Source organism: Solanum tuberosum, unplaced genomic scaffold (assembly GCF_000226075.1).
Source record: "Solanum tuberosum cultivar DM 1-3 516 R44 unplaced genomic scaffold, SolTub_3.0 scf00191, whole genome shotgun sequence".
In the NCBI taxonomy this organism is placed as follows: Eukaryota; Viridiplantae; Streptophyta; class Magnoliopsida; order Solanales; family Solanaceae; genus Solanum; species Solanum tuberosum.
Window position 1 is genome coordinate 965,281 of NW_006239117.1, and position 14,002 is coordinate 979,282.

At 36.7% G+C, this 14,002-nt stretch overlaps 2 protein-coding genes across 2 annotated transcripts; one reads left to right on the plus strand and one right to left on the minus strand.

The window, feature by feature from the left end:
• Nucleotides 1-649: 649 nt before the first annotated feature.
• Nucleotides 650-4,762, plus strand: LOC102593275 (protein MOS2). The gene is made up of 2 exons (XM_006355175.2): nucleotides 650-2,333; nucleotides 4,459-4,762. Exon 1 carries the CDS (start codon nucleotides 818-820, stop codon nucleotides 2,270-2,272), a length of 1,455 nt encoding a protein of 484 aa, XP_006355237.1. The 5' UTR covers nucleotides 650-817; the 3' UTR covers nucleotides 2,273-2,333; nucleotides 4,459-4,762.
• Nucleotides 4,713-13,357, minus strand: LOC102592937 (cytoplasmic tRNA 2-thiolation protein 1). Its single transcript, XM_006355174.2, has 10 exons — nucleotides 13,130-13,357; nucleotides 12,938-13,052; nucleotides 9,643-9,785; nucleotides 8,276-8,395; nucleotides 7,797-7,909; nucleotides 7,611-7,703; nucleotides 7,178-7,218; nucleotides 5,770-5,836; nucleotides 5,542-5,653; nucleotides 4,713-5,038 (listed from the first exon to the last, which is right to left on the minus strand). The coding sequence occupies exons 1-10, from the start codon at nucleotides 13,217-13,219 to the stop codon at nucleotides 4,874-4,876; spliced, it is 1,059 nt and encodes a 352-aa protein (XP_006355236.1). The 5' UTR covers nucleotides 13,220-13,357; the 3' UTR covers nucleotides 4,713-4,873.
• Nucleotides 13,358-14,002: the final 645 nt, after the last annotated feature.

The following is a 14,002-nucleotide window of genomic DNA, read 5'->3' on the forward strand; positions in this document are numbered from 1 at the left end:
TGCCTACGTGGACACATTACTATTTATAATTTTGCATTATTTTTTATGTCCACGTGGGCAAATATATATGTTTAAAATACGGTATTAAATAGTCTAGGGAGGTAATAGGTCGTCATGAAAGTTTAGTATCGCAACAGCAAATTCGATCAAAGTTGAGGTATTTTTCAGACCATTATCCCTAATAGTAACTACATGAATAGTTAGAATAAAACAGAGTTGGAGGAGACTTTCTCTCACTATGAATGAACTCCAGAAAAACAATTGAACCTAAAGAATAAATAAGATGAAAATGTCATGTAAAAAAAAAAGAGCCAAGAAACAATCTATTTAGATCTTCAATCCTCACCACAATCTGCTTCATCATTATCGTGTTATAATAATTATACATCTTTAAATCTACCTTTAATTAATGTACTTAGTACAAAATTTATTAAGACCTTTGGTCAACTTAGAAACATAATGCTAATAAGTTTTTTGAGTATGTAAGATTATGAATAGCCTCACTTTATTTTTGTAGCTTTTGTTTAATTTTTTTTCTTTATACAACTTTTTAATTTTAATACAATAAGCTTAAAGAATATTTTAATATACTTTCAATTTAAAATTATACTATAACTCTTTTTCTACTTAAGATGAACTCAGTATTTATTTATCACCTTCCGAGCGAGTATACTCGCATCGATTATTCTTCTATTTTTTATTACTACAATACCCTTCTCGATTTCCGGTACGGAAGTCCTTAGCTCGGCTTCTACCCGGATACCGGCAAATTCGCCGACGTTGAAGTTTCCCGTCGCTGTCTCCGTTTCCGGCGACGATGAAGCTCTCGTTTTCTCTCTCTTCAAAGCCATCTTCAAACCTGAAGAAGCATCCGTCTTCTCAGACCTTCACCGGCGACGATCCCCGCAACTCCTCAAACCCCGTCGAAAAAGAGTACGTCACGGAATTCGACCCTTCCAAAGCTGCAGCTAGTTCCACCAAAGACACACTCATAATACCTCCAAAGCAGAACGAATGGCGCCCTATCAAACGGATGAAAAATCTCGAAGTCCCTCTCCAAGCGGATGCTTCTGCTGCCGATCAACCACTTCAATTCGAACTTGACTCTGGCGCTGGTGTCGAACCGGCGTCAGATGGAATCTCTTACGGCCTCAATGTCCGCCAATCAGAAAACCCTAATCCTGATCCTAACCCTAACCCTAACACGAACTCAAACCCTAAACAGATGATTGATCCGATGTTGCATAAGTTTAAGGAAGATTTGAAGAGGTTGCCAGAGCATAACGGGATTGATGAATATACTGATATGCCAGTGGAGGGATTTGGGGCTGCTTTGTTGAAGGGTTATGGGTGGGTTGAAGGTAGAGGGATTGGTCGGAACGCGAAAGAGGATGTTAAAGTTGTTGAGTATAAAAAGTGGACAGCTAAAGAAGGGATTGGATTCATACCTGAAGTACCAAAACCTAGCAGTAAGGGTGAAGGGGCTGTTAAATCGATTAAAAAGAGTGAAGATGGTGTTAAAGTAGATCATAGTGATGGTAATATTGAGAAGATAGATAGAGAAAAAGCAGGGAATGGATTATATGTAGGGAAGAAAGTGAGGGTAGTGAGAGGAAAGGAAATGGGAATGAAAGGAGAAATTTTGGAGGTGAATAGCAGTGGAGATTTGGTGATCTTAAAGCTTGCGGACAAAGAGGTGAAGCTTCAAGCACGAGACTTGGCCGAATTGGGTTCAGTGGAGGAGGAGAGGTGTTTGAAGAAGTTGTTAGAATTGAAGATTAGAGAAGAAAAGAGTAATCTTGATGGGGTTAGGAAACAGTCATCTGGAGGTAGAAGTAGAGATGAAGCAACAACGGAGAGTAAAAAGGAAAGCAGAAGAAGTAGAGATGAAAGGAGTGATAAAGTATCTTGGCTTGCTAGTCACATCAGAGTTAGGATTATAAGTAAGGATTTGAAAAAGGGAAGATTGTATCTAAAGAAAGGAGAAATTATGGATGTGGTTGGACCGACAAGTTGTGATATATGTATGGATGAAACTAGGGAGTTGATACAAGGTGTGGATCAGGAATTGCTTGAGACGGCTCTTCCTAAGCGTGGTGGTCCAGTTCTTGTTCTGTATGGTAGGAACAAAGGTGTGTATGGCCACTTGGTTGAGAAGGATAGTGAGAAGGAGACTGGAATTATCCGAGATGGTGATACAAAGGAGTTACTCAAAGTGCGACTTGAACAAATTGCTGAGTATCTTGGAGATCCAAGCTATATTGGTTATTGATCCCAGTCCTAGTGAGTAGAATTTGGCATTGGCATGATGAGGAATTGCTATCAAATCAAAGGTATTGAAGTTGTTACTTCCTTGGCCTCTCATGTTAAATAAAACACACATTATCTTTTCTTTCTTATTCATGTAAGTGCTTTGAAGGTTATATTTTTGTAATTTTGATGCATGTATAAGTACTGCTGCTAATGGTTCTTCTGTTAAGAACTTCTAGCTATTAATCCAGTCATTTCTTTTTTGTCTCCTCTTTAAAGCAATAACAAATCTTCTCTGTTTTTTTAGATGAAAGTAAAAGTATCATTGCCAGTATTAAGTAGATGAAATCTGTGTCATGCCTAGAATTTGGTAGGAAAGATGGCGAACAGATTAGTATAGGTGAAGCTGTTATCTTGTGGTTGTGCCCTTACTTATGGGTCAGAGTAAAAGAAGTTGTACTTATAAGAGTGATTGAGCAATCTCACTATGCTATACCATTGTTGGATGAGCAAAGTGGTACACCTATTCTTCATTAAAAGTTGGTGCTAATTCTATGATATTCAATGGAATGTGATGAAAGATTTGAGTGTTGTTTCTGTGTTACTTTAGCTATCCTTGAAATTTGTTTGGAGCATTCAATTGCTGAATTGGTCAATTCCAACATATTTTGGACTTGCTTCCCCCAATGTAGTTGTATCAATAGTGTTAATGTGGAGTCTGTCTGCTAAATTTTTTAGATTAATAGTGCTGTCTGGCTGCAGTATCTTCCGTCAAAAGACTGCTTCTACCAGGTTTACGATTAGTAGCACTTTATAATGATAGAAGCAACACGTATTGGGGTTCTATCGTCTAAGCTTACAAAGTTCAGAAATAAGAAGTGTAATATTTTACAAAACATTACTCCCCTGTACCAATTTATGTGGCACAACTGGAATTTCGAGAGTCTACCAAGTTCTTCTTTGACCGATATTTCTTTATATGCCTTTTAGATATTTTAAGTTGTTAATTATTGTGATTTATACTACTTTTATGTAGTTTTCAAATATGTAAATTTTATTTTAAAAAACTTAAAGCTTCTATGCCGAAATCACGACCAAAGTTTAGAAGTTTGAATCTCGAGATTCAAACCGACCAGACCACATAAATTGGGGTAGAGTCTAGAGGGAGTATTTAATATCATACATTTGAACTAAAAAAAGGTAATGTAACATCTAATTAGCATGAGTCCACCTAAGTTGCTCGAACTCTTCACTTTTGGTGCTGCACCTGTGTCGACACGACATGGGTGTGGCTGTGGCTGTGGGATCCGTGTCCGATTTGGTCAACCGATTTTGGGTACTTTAACCAAAATCGATGAGAAGTCTGGCTAGTTTATTGATTTCTGTAGTCAATACAAAAGCATGTGAAGAGGAGTTGCATGGATGCATTAGTAAGGAGGTGCGAGAGGTTGGTTATAATTGGTTTTGGGCGAGGTAGTGGTAGGTCGAAGAAAACGAGGGGAGGTGATTAGATAGAACATGACATATCTTTAGCCTATTGAGGATATGACCCTAGATAGGAAGATTTAAATGTTGAGGATCAGGGTAGGAGTGTAGTGGGTAGCCGAGTGTTGTCGTACTTTCTGTGGTATAGGCATGGGGATAGTCTCCTCTTCTCTTTATTTAGTATTCGCATAGCATCTTACTCTTCATTTTTACTATTACATGTTGCTTCAGTTGCTTTGTTTATCTTACTGTTCTGTTGTTATTTTCCTTTCAATCGCTGCTTTGATTACATTTCCTTGAGCTGATGGTCTATCAGAAACCTCTCTACCTCACAAAGGTAGGGGGTAAGGTCTGTGTGTATCATACACTCCCTGACCCCATAGTGAGATTGCACTGGGTATTATGTTGTTGCAAAGTGAGGTGTACTACTAATCCAGGAGAGTAATATGATTATATCTCTCATATATTGACTTCTCATTATGCGGTATATAGCACGTCACAAAATTGCTTTAGCTTGGTATTTCTAAAGGGGATGTTGCCTCAAGTGGATCCAAACACATTGGGCATCTAATTAGCTGATAGTATTGTATGGGTCAAAATACGCTTGCATTTGAAACTGCTCAACTGTAGTTTACTGTCATGAATGCCCCAAGATTAAGCTTCTTGGATATGTCTGTGATATATTTTCGTGTAATTTTATGGAGCTTGTGATGGGCTGTGCAGGAAACAGTATCATGAAGGTGCTACGCAGGAAGTCAAATTTGCTGAAGAAGACTGCTCATCTCGGTTGTACATTTTGTAACTGCCTGAGTTTCTTTCGTAAATGAGGGTTCTAACTCGTACTGCTGAAGTGTTACGATGAGAAGCATCTGTAGAAGCCCCAGACGTTCTCTCAGTATTCTTACTATCTCTGTTTAGTACACGGAAGAAAGTACATGTCTATTTGAGCTACTTTATAGACTATTCTATGACGGTGGTGATCAAGTTCCATTCACAATTCAATACATTGGGTTCAAATGTAGTCAAATTTGGAGTTTGTAGTTTTGCTTCTACCTCCATAAATACATAAAGCTACGTAGATAATATGACACTTCTAATTAAAGCCCTTTTCACTGGATTTATGCAGCTACACGAGAATTCAGAAGTCCAAACTTCCACACTGCTTGTTTTGTAAACTTTGTGTTCCATTAGCTTGTTTCGTGTTTGTATTATGTTCGCTATTGATCCCCCGACTCCGCCCTATGCCTAATTTGGGTAAACCACGATTGAGGCCCTCGAGCAAGACACATGCTTTGCACCATTTCTGCATAATTACACAAGAAACGGACCATTCAGTTAAATGAATGCAAGTACTAACAAGTAGCCTATTCTGTACAAGAATACGTTAGTAGTAAGAACAAACATCATTTATAACATCCAACAAGAAGGAAAAGTAAATTCAATAAATCTAAAAGACAATAAAACGATGAAAAACAAGTCATTACAGAGTGGAACTAAAGAGAGAAGATCTTCGCAAGCTGATAAACTAAAAGACAGTTGATGACAAAAGAAATCTGTCACATGAGAGCAACAGCAGTAGGTCTATCTCAACACGGATTAACAATTCTTCAGGAGAAACTTTAACCAGTCAAGTTTGCTATTGCAAAGGAGACAAATGGATCATACTACAATGACATCATTAACATCTTGGGGAAGTAATAACCAGTAAAGGGAAATCATACTAATCCGCAGAACAAATTATGCTTCAACATAGATGCTAGAACTCGAATATGGCAAAATGTAAGGCAGTAGAAGAATCATCTTTACCTGGCTGGATATATAACCACATCTTTCACAGATTCCTTGTTCTGGCATTTTTGTAGAGGTGGAGATCCGAAAGTCTTCACCTGATTTGATAATGTCGAGAATGGCTCTTGGTCTGTCATCATGATAAATTAGAAATTTATTAAGAACAAAAGTAATTTGCAAAGACTACTCATACTACATAATTGTCTGAAGAAATCTTTTTTGGGAAGAATTTCAACTGGGAACTACCTCATCCTTTCTAAATCTTTAATGAACTCACGAGCAAATCCGCGGTACGCATTGGGGGAATAAATACCTGCATTTTCATACAGCTAACTTTTTAGGATGAAGCACAAGGATATGACACAAAGCCAAAACAAATCAGTCAGACAATTCCAGTGTTGGATCATATGGTATCAACACAATAAAGGAAACAAGCACTTGCTCCAGAAAATTATATTGAAAATCCATATGACGCGTGCAGTGGAGATGAAGCCTAAGGACATTGAGTGCTCAGATCTTCAGAATATCTATGTAAAAGAAATGTCCCGTAACCGGGAATGAAAAGTAAAACCTTAATAGATAGATGGGCAAAGGCCTGTCATTAGTAAAATTTCAAATATTTTAACTTCATCAATAAAAAAAATATATCAGACAATTGAGAAGTCGTCATACAAAAAAATGGTTACTGAGGATCATGTAATGTTGTTTAAGTGCAAGAACGATGCATAATGGAGCCAGTTGCAGATTAAAAACAACCAAATTACTACTTTCTCTGTCGCATTCTAATTGATTAGGTTAACTTAAGAGTAAAATAGTGTGGATATATTATTACTGAGATTGACAAGAAAAGCTTAAAATAATAGTTCGAAGAAATGGAACTGTTGGTTGAAAAATATCACGTTCATTATGGAACAATACAAGGTAGTATAGGTCTATATTGTTGGATCTTTGGAAAAAAAATGTTTATAATGGTTAACAAAGAAGTCGACTTTTTGGTATGGACTAAGCAAAGAACTAGGTCAATCAGAGTAGGATGGAGGGAGTTTCTGAGTAGTTCAAATGCTGCTGTTACAGTTATTCTAGACAAATTATTTTTGAAGTGTATTTTTGCAATGTAGATAGTATATGGTATAGGACTATCATTATGTTCAATATAGGCATATAGAATGAGCAGATGTTTAGCCATAAGTCAGCAAGCAACCTTTGCTTTTGGGGATTATTCTCTTGAAAAGTACAACACCATGAAGCCAACAATTTAGTTTCTCTTTCATTCCTGATCTATTTTCTGATGTATACTAGAAACGGATTTAAAGTTCTTGTTCATGAATTCAAGATAATTTCTCTACCCAGCCTTCTACATTGAATTGAAATATTATTTCCTATCAGATACCGAGAGAAAATTTTAATATTGAACTAATTCTAAGACGTAGCAATTTTAACACGTTCATATTATTTCATACCCCACCTCTTTCACAACACCTGGGCCTCTTTCCAGTGTAATGGGAGGAAAGAGAGAGACTAAAGTGGACAGACATGAACACAATACACATTAAAGTGCTTCAACAAGGAGAATGTAAATATACTAACATCAAATAAAGAAGACCAGAAATCCTAGTCCTAGTACTGGAAGTTGAAGGAAAGAAAACATACTTACATTCTGTAGAGAAGTAGTCCAGCTTTTTAAAGTATGCATACGTAACAGCAAGTTAAGGCAGGACAGTCATAAGTGATCACAATCAGAAAGCTATGTTTTACTAGGGAAGATGCAGTCATTTGGGGTATATAGTAAGGGGTAGCCCAATAAAATACTATCAAAGAAACCCCTTCGGGGTGGCCCAGTGGTTTGGGCTTGGGACTTCCATGTTGGAGGTCTCAAGTTCGAAACCCCTTGCCAGCGAAAGCAAGGGGTTTGCCTTCTGGGTCGAGCTCGTCACACCGGGCTTGCCTAGTGCGGGTTACCTCTCCTATGTGGTTTGCGAGCTATTGCATAGGAGCGGGGGTTTTACCCTGTGCGCACCCAAAAGGTAGCGGCTGCGGGTTTCCCTTGTCATCAAACCAAAAAAAAAATACTATCAAAGAAAGGATATATGACAATTTCCTTCTCATAAGTGTATTTGAAGGGCTTGCATCTCGGTATTGGCCCATCTTCTCCGGTAATTATCGATGTGCATCTACCCAATCTGGTTTGTTAGAGGTAAGAAACATGTCAATAATTTGGGGAAGAAAAGAAAGAAGAGAATCATACAAGGGAACTAAATTACAGTTATTTTTACCTTGCAATATCACCTCGTAAAATATTTAAAAGGACTGTTTCAGCAATATCATCTGCATTATGTCCGGTAACGAGCTTGTCAACCTTTAGCAGTGCAGCACCTCGATCAAGGGCCTTACAAAACAAAAACTAATCAATATGATCTCTATATTACCAGTTTCAAAGAAGTACCATGAAACTGCAACTGTTAGTGGAAAAGAAAGCATTCCAAACATATTTACTACAAGAAGCATGCAAAGAAAGACACTTCTAAAGACTGAACTAAGCTTGGTCACTTCCATAGCAAGAAACAGAAGATTATGTCAGCCAAAGTAGAGTTCCAAAATATTTCAAAAGCTGTTTTGTTCTCTTGCATACAGCTTTTGTGCAACAACATATATTACATAGAGATTTGCTGGGAAGGTGCAAACTGTGTGCCAGATGTTGGAGACATTTATCCAAAAAAAATCCTCAAACCCAAAGGCAAGTGTGTCAAATTACCTGCCGACGAAAAACACCACAAAATGTGCAGTTGTTCTTCAAGCCTATCAATTTCACTATTTCATCCATTGTCCACCCATACAATTCACTGTAGGAAACTACTTTTAAAGGAAGCCCATACTGCAAGGAGAAGATAGCAATGACACGGTCATAATAAATTGAGAAGATATAGAGGTTAAAAATTTGCAAGTTAAAAAATCAAACTCATCTAGTGTAGAAACTATATATGCTGCAAAGACACTGTAACACTTGGAAAAATGACAACTACAGATGCTAAAGAGACACTCAAGTAACTACTGAAAATTATCACAGAAGAAAGCACCTCAACTAATTCCACGATGTACAAGGTACCTCCCACCAACACAAGTACTAAGTAACTCTGGAAAAGGTAATTTCTTAGAGGTGTTCTTTACATTTCTACTGACACACAGATCTATAACAAGAATTTAGAAAAACTCCTAGTGAACTTTGATCTTAATGCAAGCTTACCGAACATGACTATGCCATAATACGAACTAGTTGGTATCCTCAATGTCATTTAGAGGGGGAAAAAAGAGAGAGAAGAAAACATCAGAGGGATGATGTTTCAATTTTCACTCAGTAACTGCTCAATGCTATGCCCCGTAAAGGGATATGAAATAGCAGCACTCAAAAAATTTGTACACCAGCCAATGCGAATATACGAATTTCCTGCAATTCTAGTAAAGAAACGGATTATGTATATATCAACAAGTTATGGAGTTCTGATATTCAGTTGTGATCATAAAACATATAATTCCATAAGCCAGAGAACATTTGCAAAGAGCAAGACACCATTCTTGCATTGTCTCGTCTGTGACCACACAAACATCATTCTTGCTCTTGCTGCATTGAATGAGATGGTTCAAACGGAGATGCTGGTGAAGGAAGTAAGCTACAACTTTGGGATTTTTCTGCTGTTTGACAATAATATAGGAAATATGGTTGTAATCCAAACACCTTTACAGATGGTATTTGCAAATAAACTTGGCCAAGAAAAGATGGGTTGATGATTCAACTGCAATATTCAAATTTGAAGTTCGTTCGGACTAGTTTAGGATCTATGGTTTACAAAAGACAAGGTTCCATTCCTCTTCTCCATCAAAGCATTGTAGCATCTAACACAAGAGGGCTAAGACAAGCTATATCCCAAGATATACACACACTGTGTTGGTCAACTTAAAAACAAACAAACAAGTGACATAAGCTGGCGTTCGTGCAATTTTTCTCTCACAAGTTAGCAACAAAAGTCAAAGATAAAGATGAAACATAGGAGAGTTCACAGAGTTAGTAGTTATTTAATGAGACCTAGGATTCAAACTGACAGCTTAACAAGATTTTTTCCCTGCCTGTATTTCATTTCTTTTGACTGTTTCAAGAGAATCATCCCTGTAACCAGTTATGCCTTCATCAACTGATAGTAAGAAGAGATCCAATCCATAGTTGTGTCTACGGTTCAACTCTGACATTACATAAGCAAGCACTGTTGAATCTGCAAATAAACCGATTACCATAACAGCTGAGATTAATTCCATCACAAAGGAAGAAGGCATGCTTAAAATGAAACAGTATTTATTACATATGAGAAGCATCCCAGTTAACAGAAAAGCTCTCCACTATACGACCATTTACAGCAGCAGCACAATAGCCACGGTGAAGACATAGTAACCGTGACAAGTTTAATGGGGTTTTGCAATATATGGTACAAATCAATGTTTATTAGTAGTAAATGATAGTAACTCGGGCTAAAAACGAGCTTAAGAGAGTGACAGAGTCAACCGCGAAGTATGTGCGGGTCCACAAGTGAGTAACAGGACCATTAAAATATTTTTTCATGACTAGGATACAAGTTGGAAGGGATTTGGATGGAATAAGTTGCCCAATGGATGAGAGAAGCAAAAATGGTCCCAAGTCCAAGTTGGCAAAACAGTGCACTTACGCCCCATGGAAGCTCCATGGCATGAGAGAGTTGCCAGAGAGAACTGAGAAGTTGGGCAGTAGAGTTAAGTCCCAAGGCAGCTCCAGGGGTACGAGAAAATTTTTGCCCAGAGAATGTTATTAAGAAGGATTGTGGGGAGAGAGAAAAATACTTTACTTTTGAACTTGGTTAAGATCTTTTGGAAGGGTTTCAACCTAGGCACTCAAGGTACTCAAAAGGCGAGTAACATGACTATATACATAGATTTTCAACACTTCATGCTCCTAACATCACCTGGAAAATCCCTAGATTCCAAGAAACATCTTCAGGAACTCAAGCGCGAAAAACCTAAGGTTTTGTGAGAACTACGATAAAGGTAAATTCTTCTACTCCCTATCATTAAAGTTAATATCTTTTGATCGTATTATGACTATAGAATACAAGAACTGATGGAGTTGATAGTGGAAGTAACCATAAGCTCTAAATGGCTAAATGAGACTTTGATGGGGTTGAATGAATAGTTTGGGTTAATGGTTTTAACCACTTAAATTATAGATTTTGAAGAGTTGTCTACACGAGGTTGTTGAGAAAAGACTTGGACAGTTGTTTCGAGGTAAGTTGAGGTTTCTTTCCTGAATCAAGGGTTAGATCAGAATGTTCATATTGAGTGTTTGATGGGATGTATAATCCAAGCCTATATGTTTATTCTAGCGAGCATATGATTTTTTGTGCTTAAATTGTTAGCCTTACATGTGAGAACGCTATGTGCATATGTTTGCTAATTACTCAGAATGATAGAAAATGATTAACTTCTATGATGTGTTTCAGTTAATTGCTTATATGAAATTATCTCCATATGTGCAAGTGCTTTTATTGCTCAAACCTTCGGTTAGATTCAAATTAATGTGATCACGTTCATAGAGGGAGAAGTAGTCAACCTCCCTGAGTATGAGAGCGATGGTGTCCAGAGTTAGCTATCCCATGCTTGCAGGTGCTAACACACTCAGATTGAGCTACTCGATGACCCCATATATGGGTTGAGCTTGGTAAGCATACTCAGAGGCCCCATTAACGCACTCAGATAGGTTGAGTTTGATTGAGCTACTCAATGGCTCCTCCTACAAGTTGAAATTGAGTGAGCAAAATCAGAGGGCCCACAACAAATTTAGCAGTCCTGTGTGTGTTCCTAGATGCTCATGTACGTAGGGTCATCATGTGTTGATCTTTTCAAAAAGTTATTCCTTCTAAAAAAAATAACTTCAATTCTAGACTTCCAGTTATCAACTTGAAGACTCAATTTTCACCTTCAGTTTTTTTGAAAAAGGTAACTTGTATTATGAACAAAAGGAATACTCAGAAAAGTATTCCAGTAATACTTACAACAAAATTACAAAGGGAGGGGTATCCCTACTAAGCTTCATAAATAATCTAAAATACTAGGTTTCACCTTCAGTTTCAAACCTAGTTTTCAGATTCAATATCAGCTTACATATTTGCAGTATTATATTTTTTTTTGAAACTTGGTAACTTTGTATTATAACACAATAGTACATGGGCAGTACTAAACCTTATATACAGATGAACTCCAAAAACTCCACTATTCTAAATCTAAATTGAATCTAAAACATCAATTATAGAGACAGTTTCATTAGAGTATACTTGATTGCACCAAAAACATAACAACAAAATGCAGCTGAGTTTAACTTTCTGCATACTATTTTCTACGCTCTCAAAACACCTAGAATTTCTCTCTTTCCAGGTTGCCCACCAGATTGAAGCAGGGATAATTCTCCATCTCGTTCTGTCTTTAGCTAGCACTCCTGCCTCCTCCCAACTTTTTAGGGCTTCAGTAATTCTCCTAGGCATAGCCCAGGATATGCCTTTGAGACTTAAGAATACCCTCCATAATTGTTGAGTAAATTTGCAGTGTAGAAAAAGATGGTTAACAGTTTCTGATGTTTCTCCACAAAGAAAACACCTAGAACATAAGGTTATCCCCCTTTTCATAACATTATCCTGTGTCAAAGCTGCTTCCTTAGCTAGCAGCCATATAAAACATGAGACTTTATAAGGAATTCTGCCTTTCCAAATTTGTCTCCATGGCCAGATAGGAATCTGTTGACTTGGTTGCTCCATCAACCTGTAAGCTGCACCTACTTTAAATATACCTTTGCTGCTTCTAATATTTGCAGTATTATATTAGAATAACTTCCTTCACTTCTAGCATTTCATTATGATTATAAATGTATAGCTCATACTAGTCTTGTCCTCCGCTTAGGGAAATTGACAATGAGACTTACAGGATATCCTTTAAAGCTACTTAGCACATTTGGGCCTGCCATGCCGCGTGGCAAGTGTTGAGAAAGCAGGGAAACATAACACGTGGCTAGAAGAAGAAAAGTCATAAATTCAGTGACAAGCTCCACTGATTCATTCCAGCAGTATTAGGCTCTTTTCAGATTTTCATATATTTAGATGCTATATTATTCCCAGGGAAATGCCTCGAAGGTTTTTGTATTCATACTTCAGTTCTTAGAGGCTCATTACTTGCTAGTAGGTTTTAGCTTTCAAATACTTCTATGTTAAATCCGTCATTTAGTTTTTCAGTCTTTACTTAGTGCAGACTTTATTGTTGGGCTAAGTTCATTAATAGTCATAAAACATTAAAACAGGGTTCACATAACGTCTACAAAGGCACAGATTCTGTCAAATAATTGCTCACAAACCTTTTCCACCAGAAGCTCCAATAGCTATGCGTTCCCCAGACTTGAAAAGCTGATTATCCACAATAACCCTATGAATCTCATCTTCAAACACCGTGTAAAAGCACTCCCTGCATATCTTTTCAGATAAATAACAAATTTTAGCACTTCAAATCTGTAAAAAAAAGAAAGTGAATTGAGGTAGCGTGAGAGTACTTGTTCAAGGGTTTTAGGGCGTTTCAAGGCGGCGCGTTTTTCATTACAGAGAGTACACAACCGGCTCTTTGGCTTCGCCGTCTTCTCCATCTTACACGCAAAAACTACTAATCTGATCTCTTGCCGTCACCGGTGAAGGCTGATAATATTCACTTTTGCTCGCTATTTCAATGGCTTCTTTATGCATTCTTATTAAATTACAAAATACATCCTTTTGTTGTAAATTGGTGTCAAATTTGACCATGTATTGGACAGAATGAGTAACTTTGAAGATATATTATTAACTATATTGATATAAGAAGGATGGTAACTTATATAATATTTTATATAGTTTTTGAATATTTAAGTTTTAATTTCGAAATATTGAATTAATTTAATTAAATTTAATTACAGAAACTAATTAAATTAATTTTTTTTAAAAATGAAACATGACAACTATTGATGGAAGGAATATTAGGGTAAATTTAATTTTCTTATTTAAGAAATTTGGACATTTAAATTTCACGAAATGAGTTTTCATAATTTCAAGAGCATGTTTGTTTGACGAATGATGACAATGTTATTATGAGCTAAAAGTACGATAGAAGATTAAATAAGAGCAATTTCCAACAATATAGAGTTAAATTTAAATGTGAAAAAAGATTTAAATCTATTCTTAAATTTTGTGAAATGGACTAAATTCACCCTCCGATAATAATTGGGGTAAAATATACTCACGCTTTGATCAAATTTGCCACAAAATTATCAAAATTGTGCAAATTTCATTTTTCTTAGTTTTTTTTATTTTTATTATAAAGAATTTCAATTTTCTTAGATATTCTCCATGATTGTGCTAAATCATTCACCCCCATAACAATTGATTCTCTCCACTTT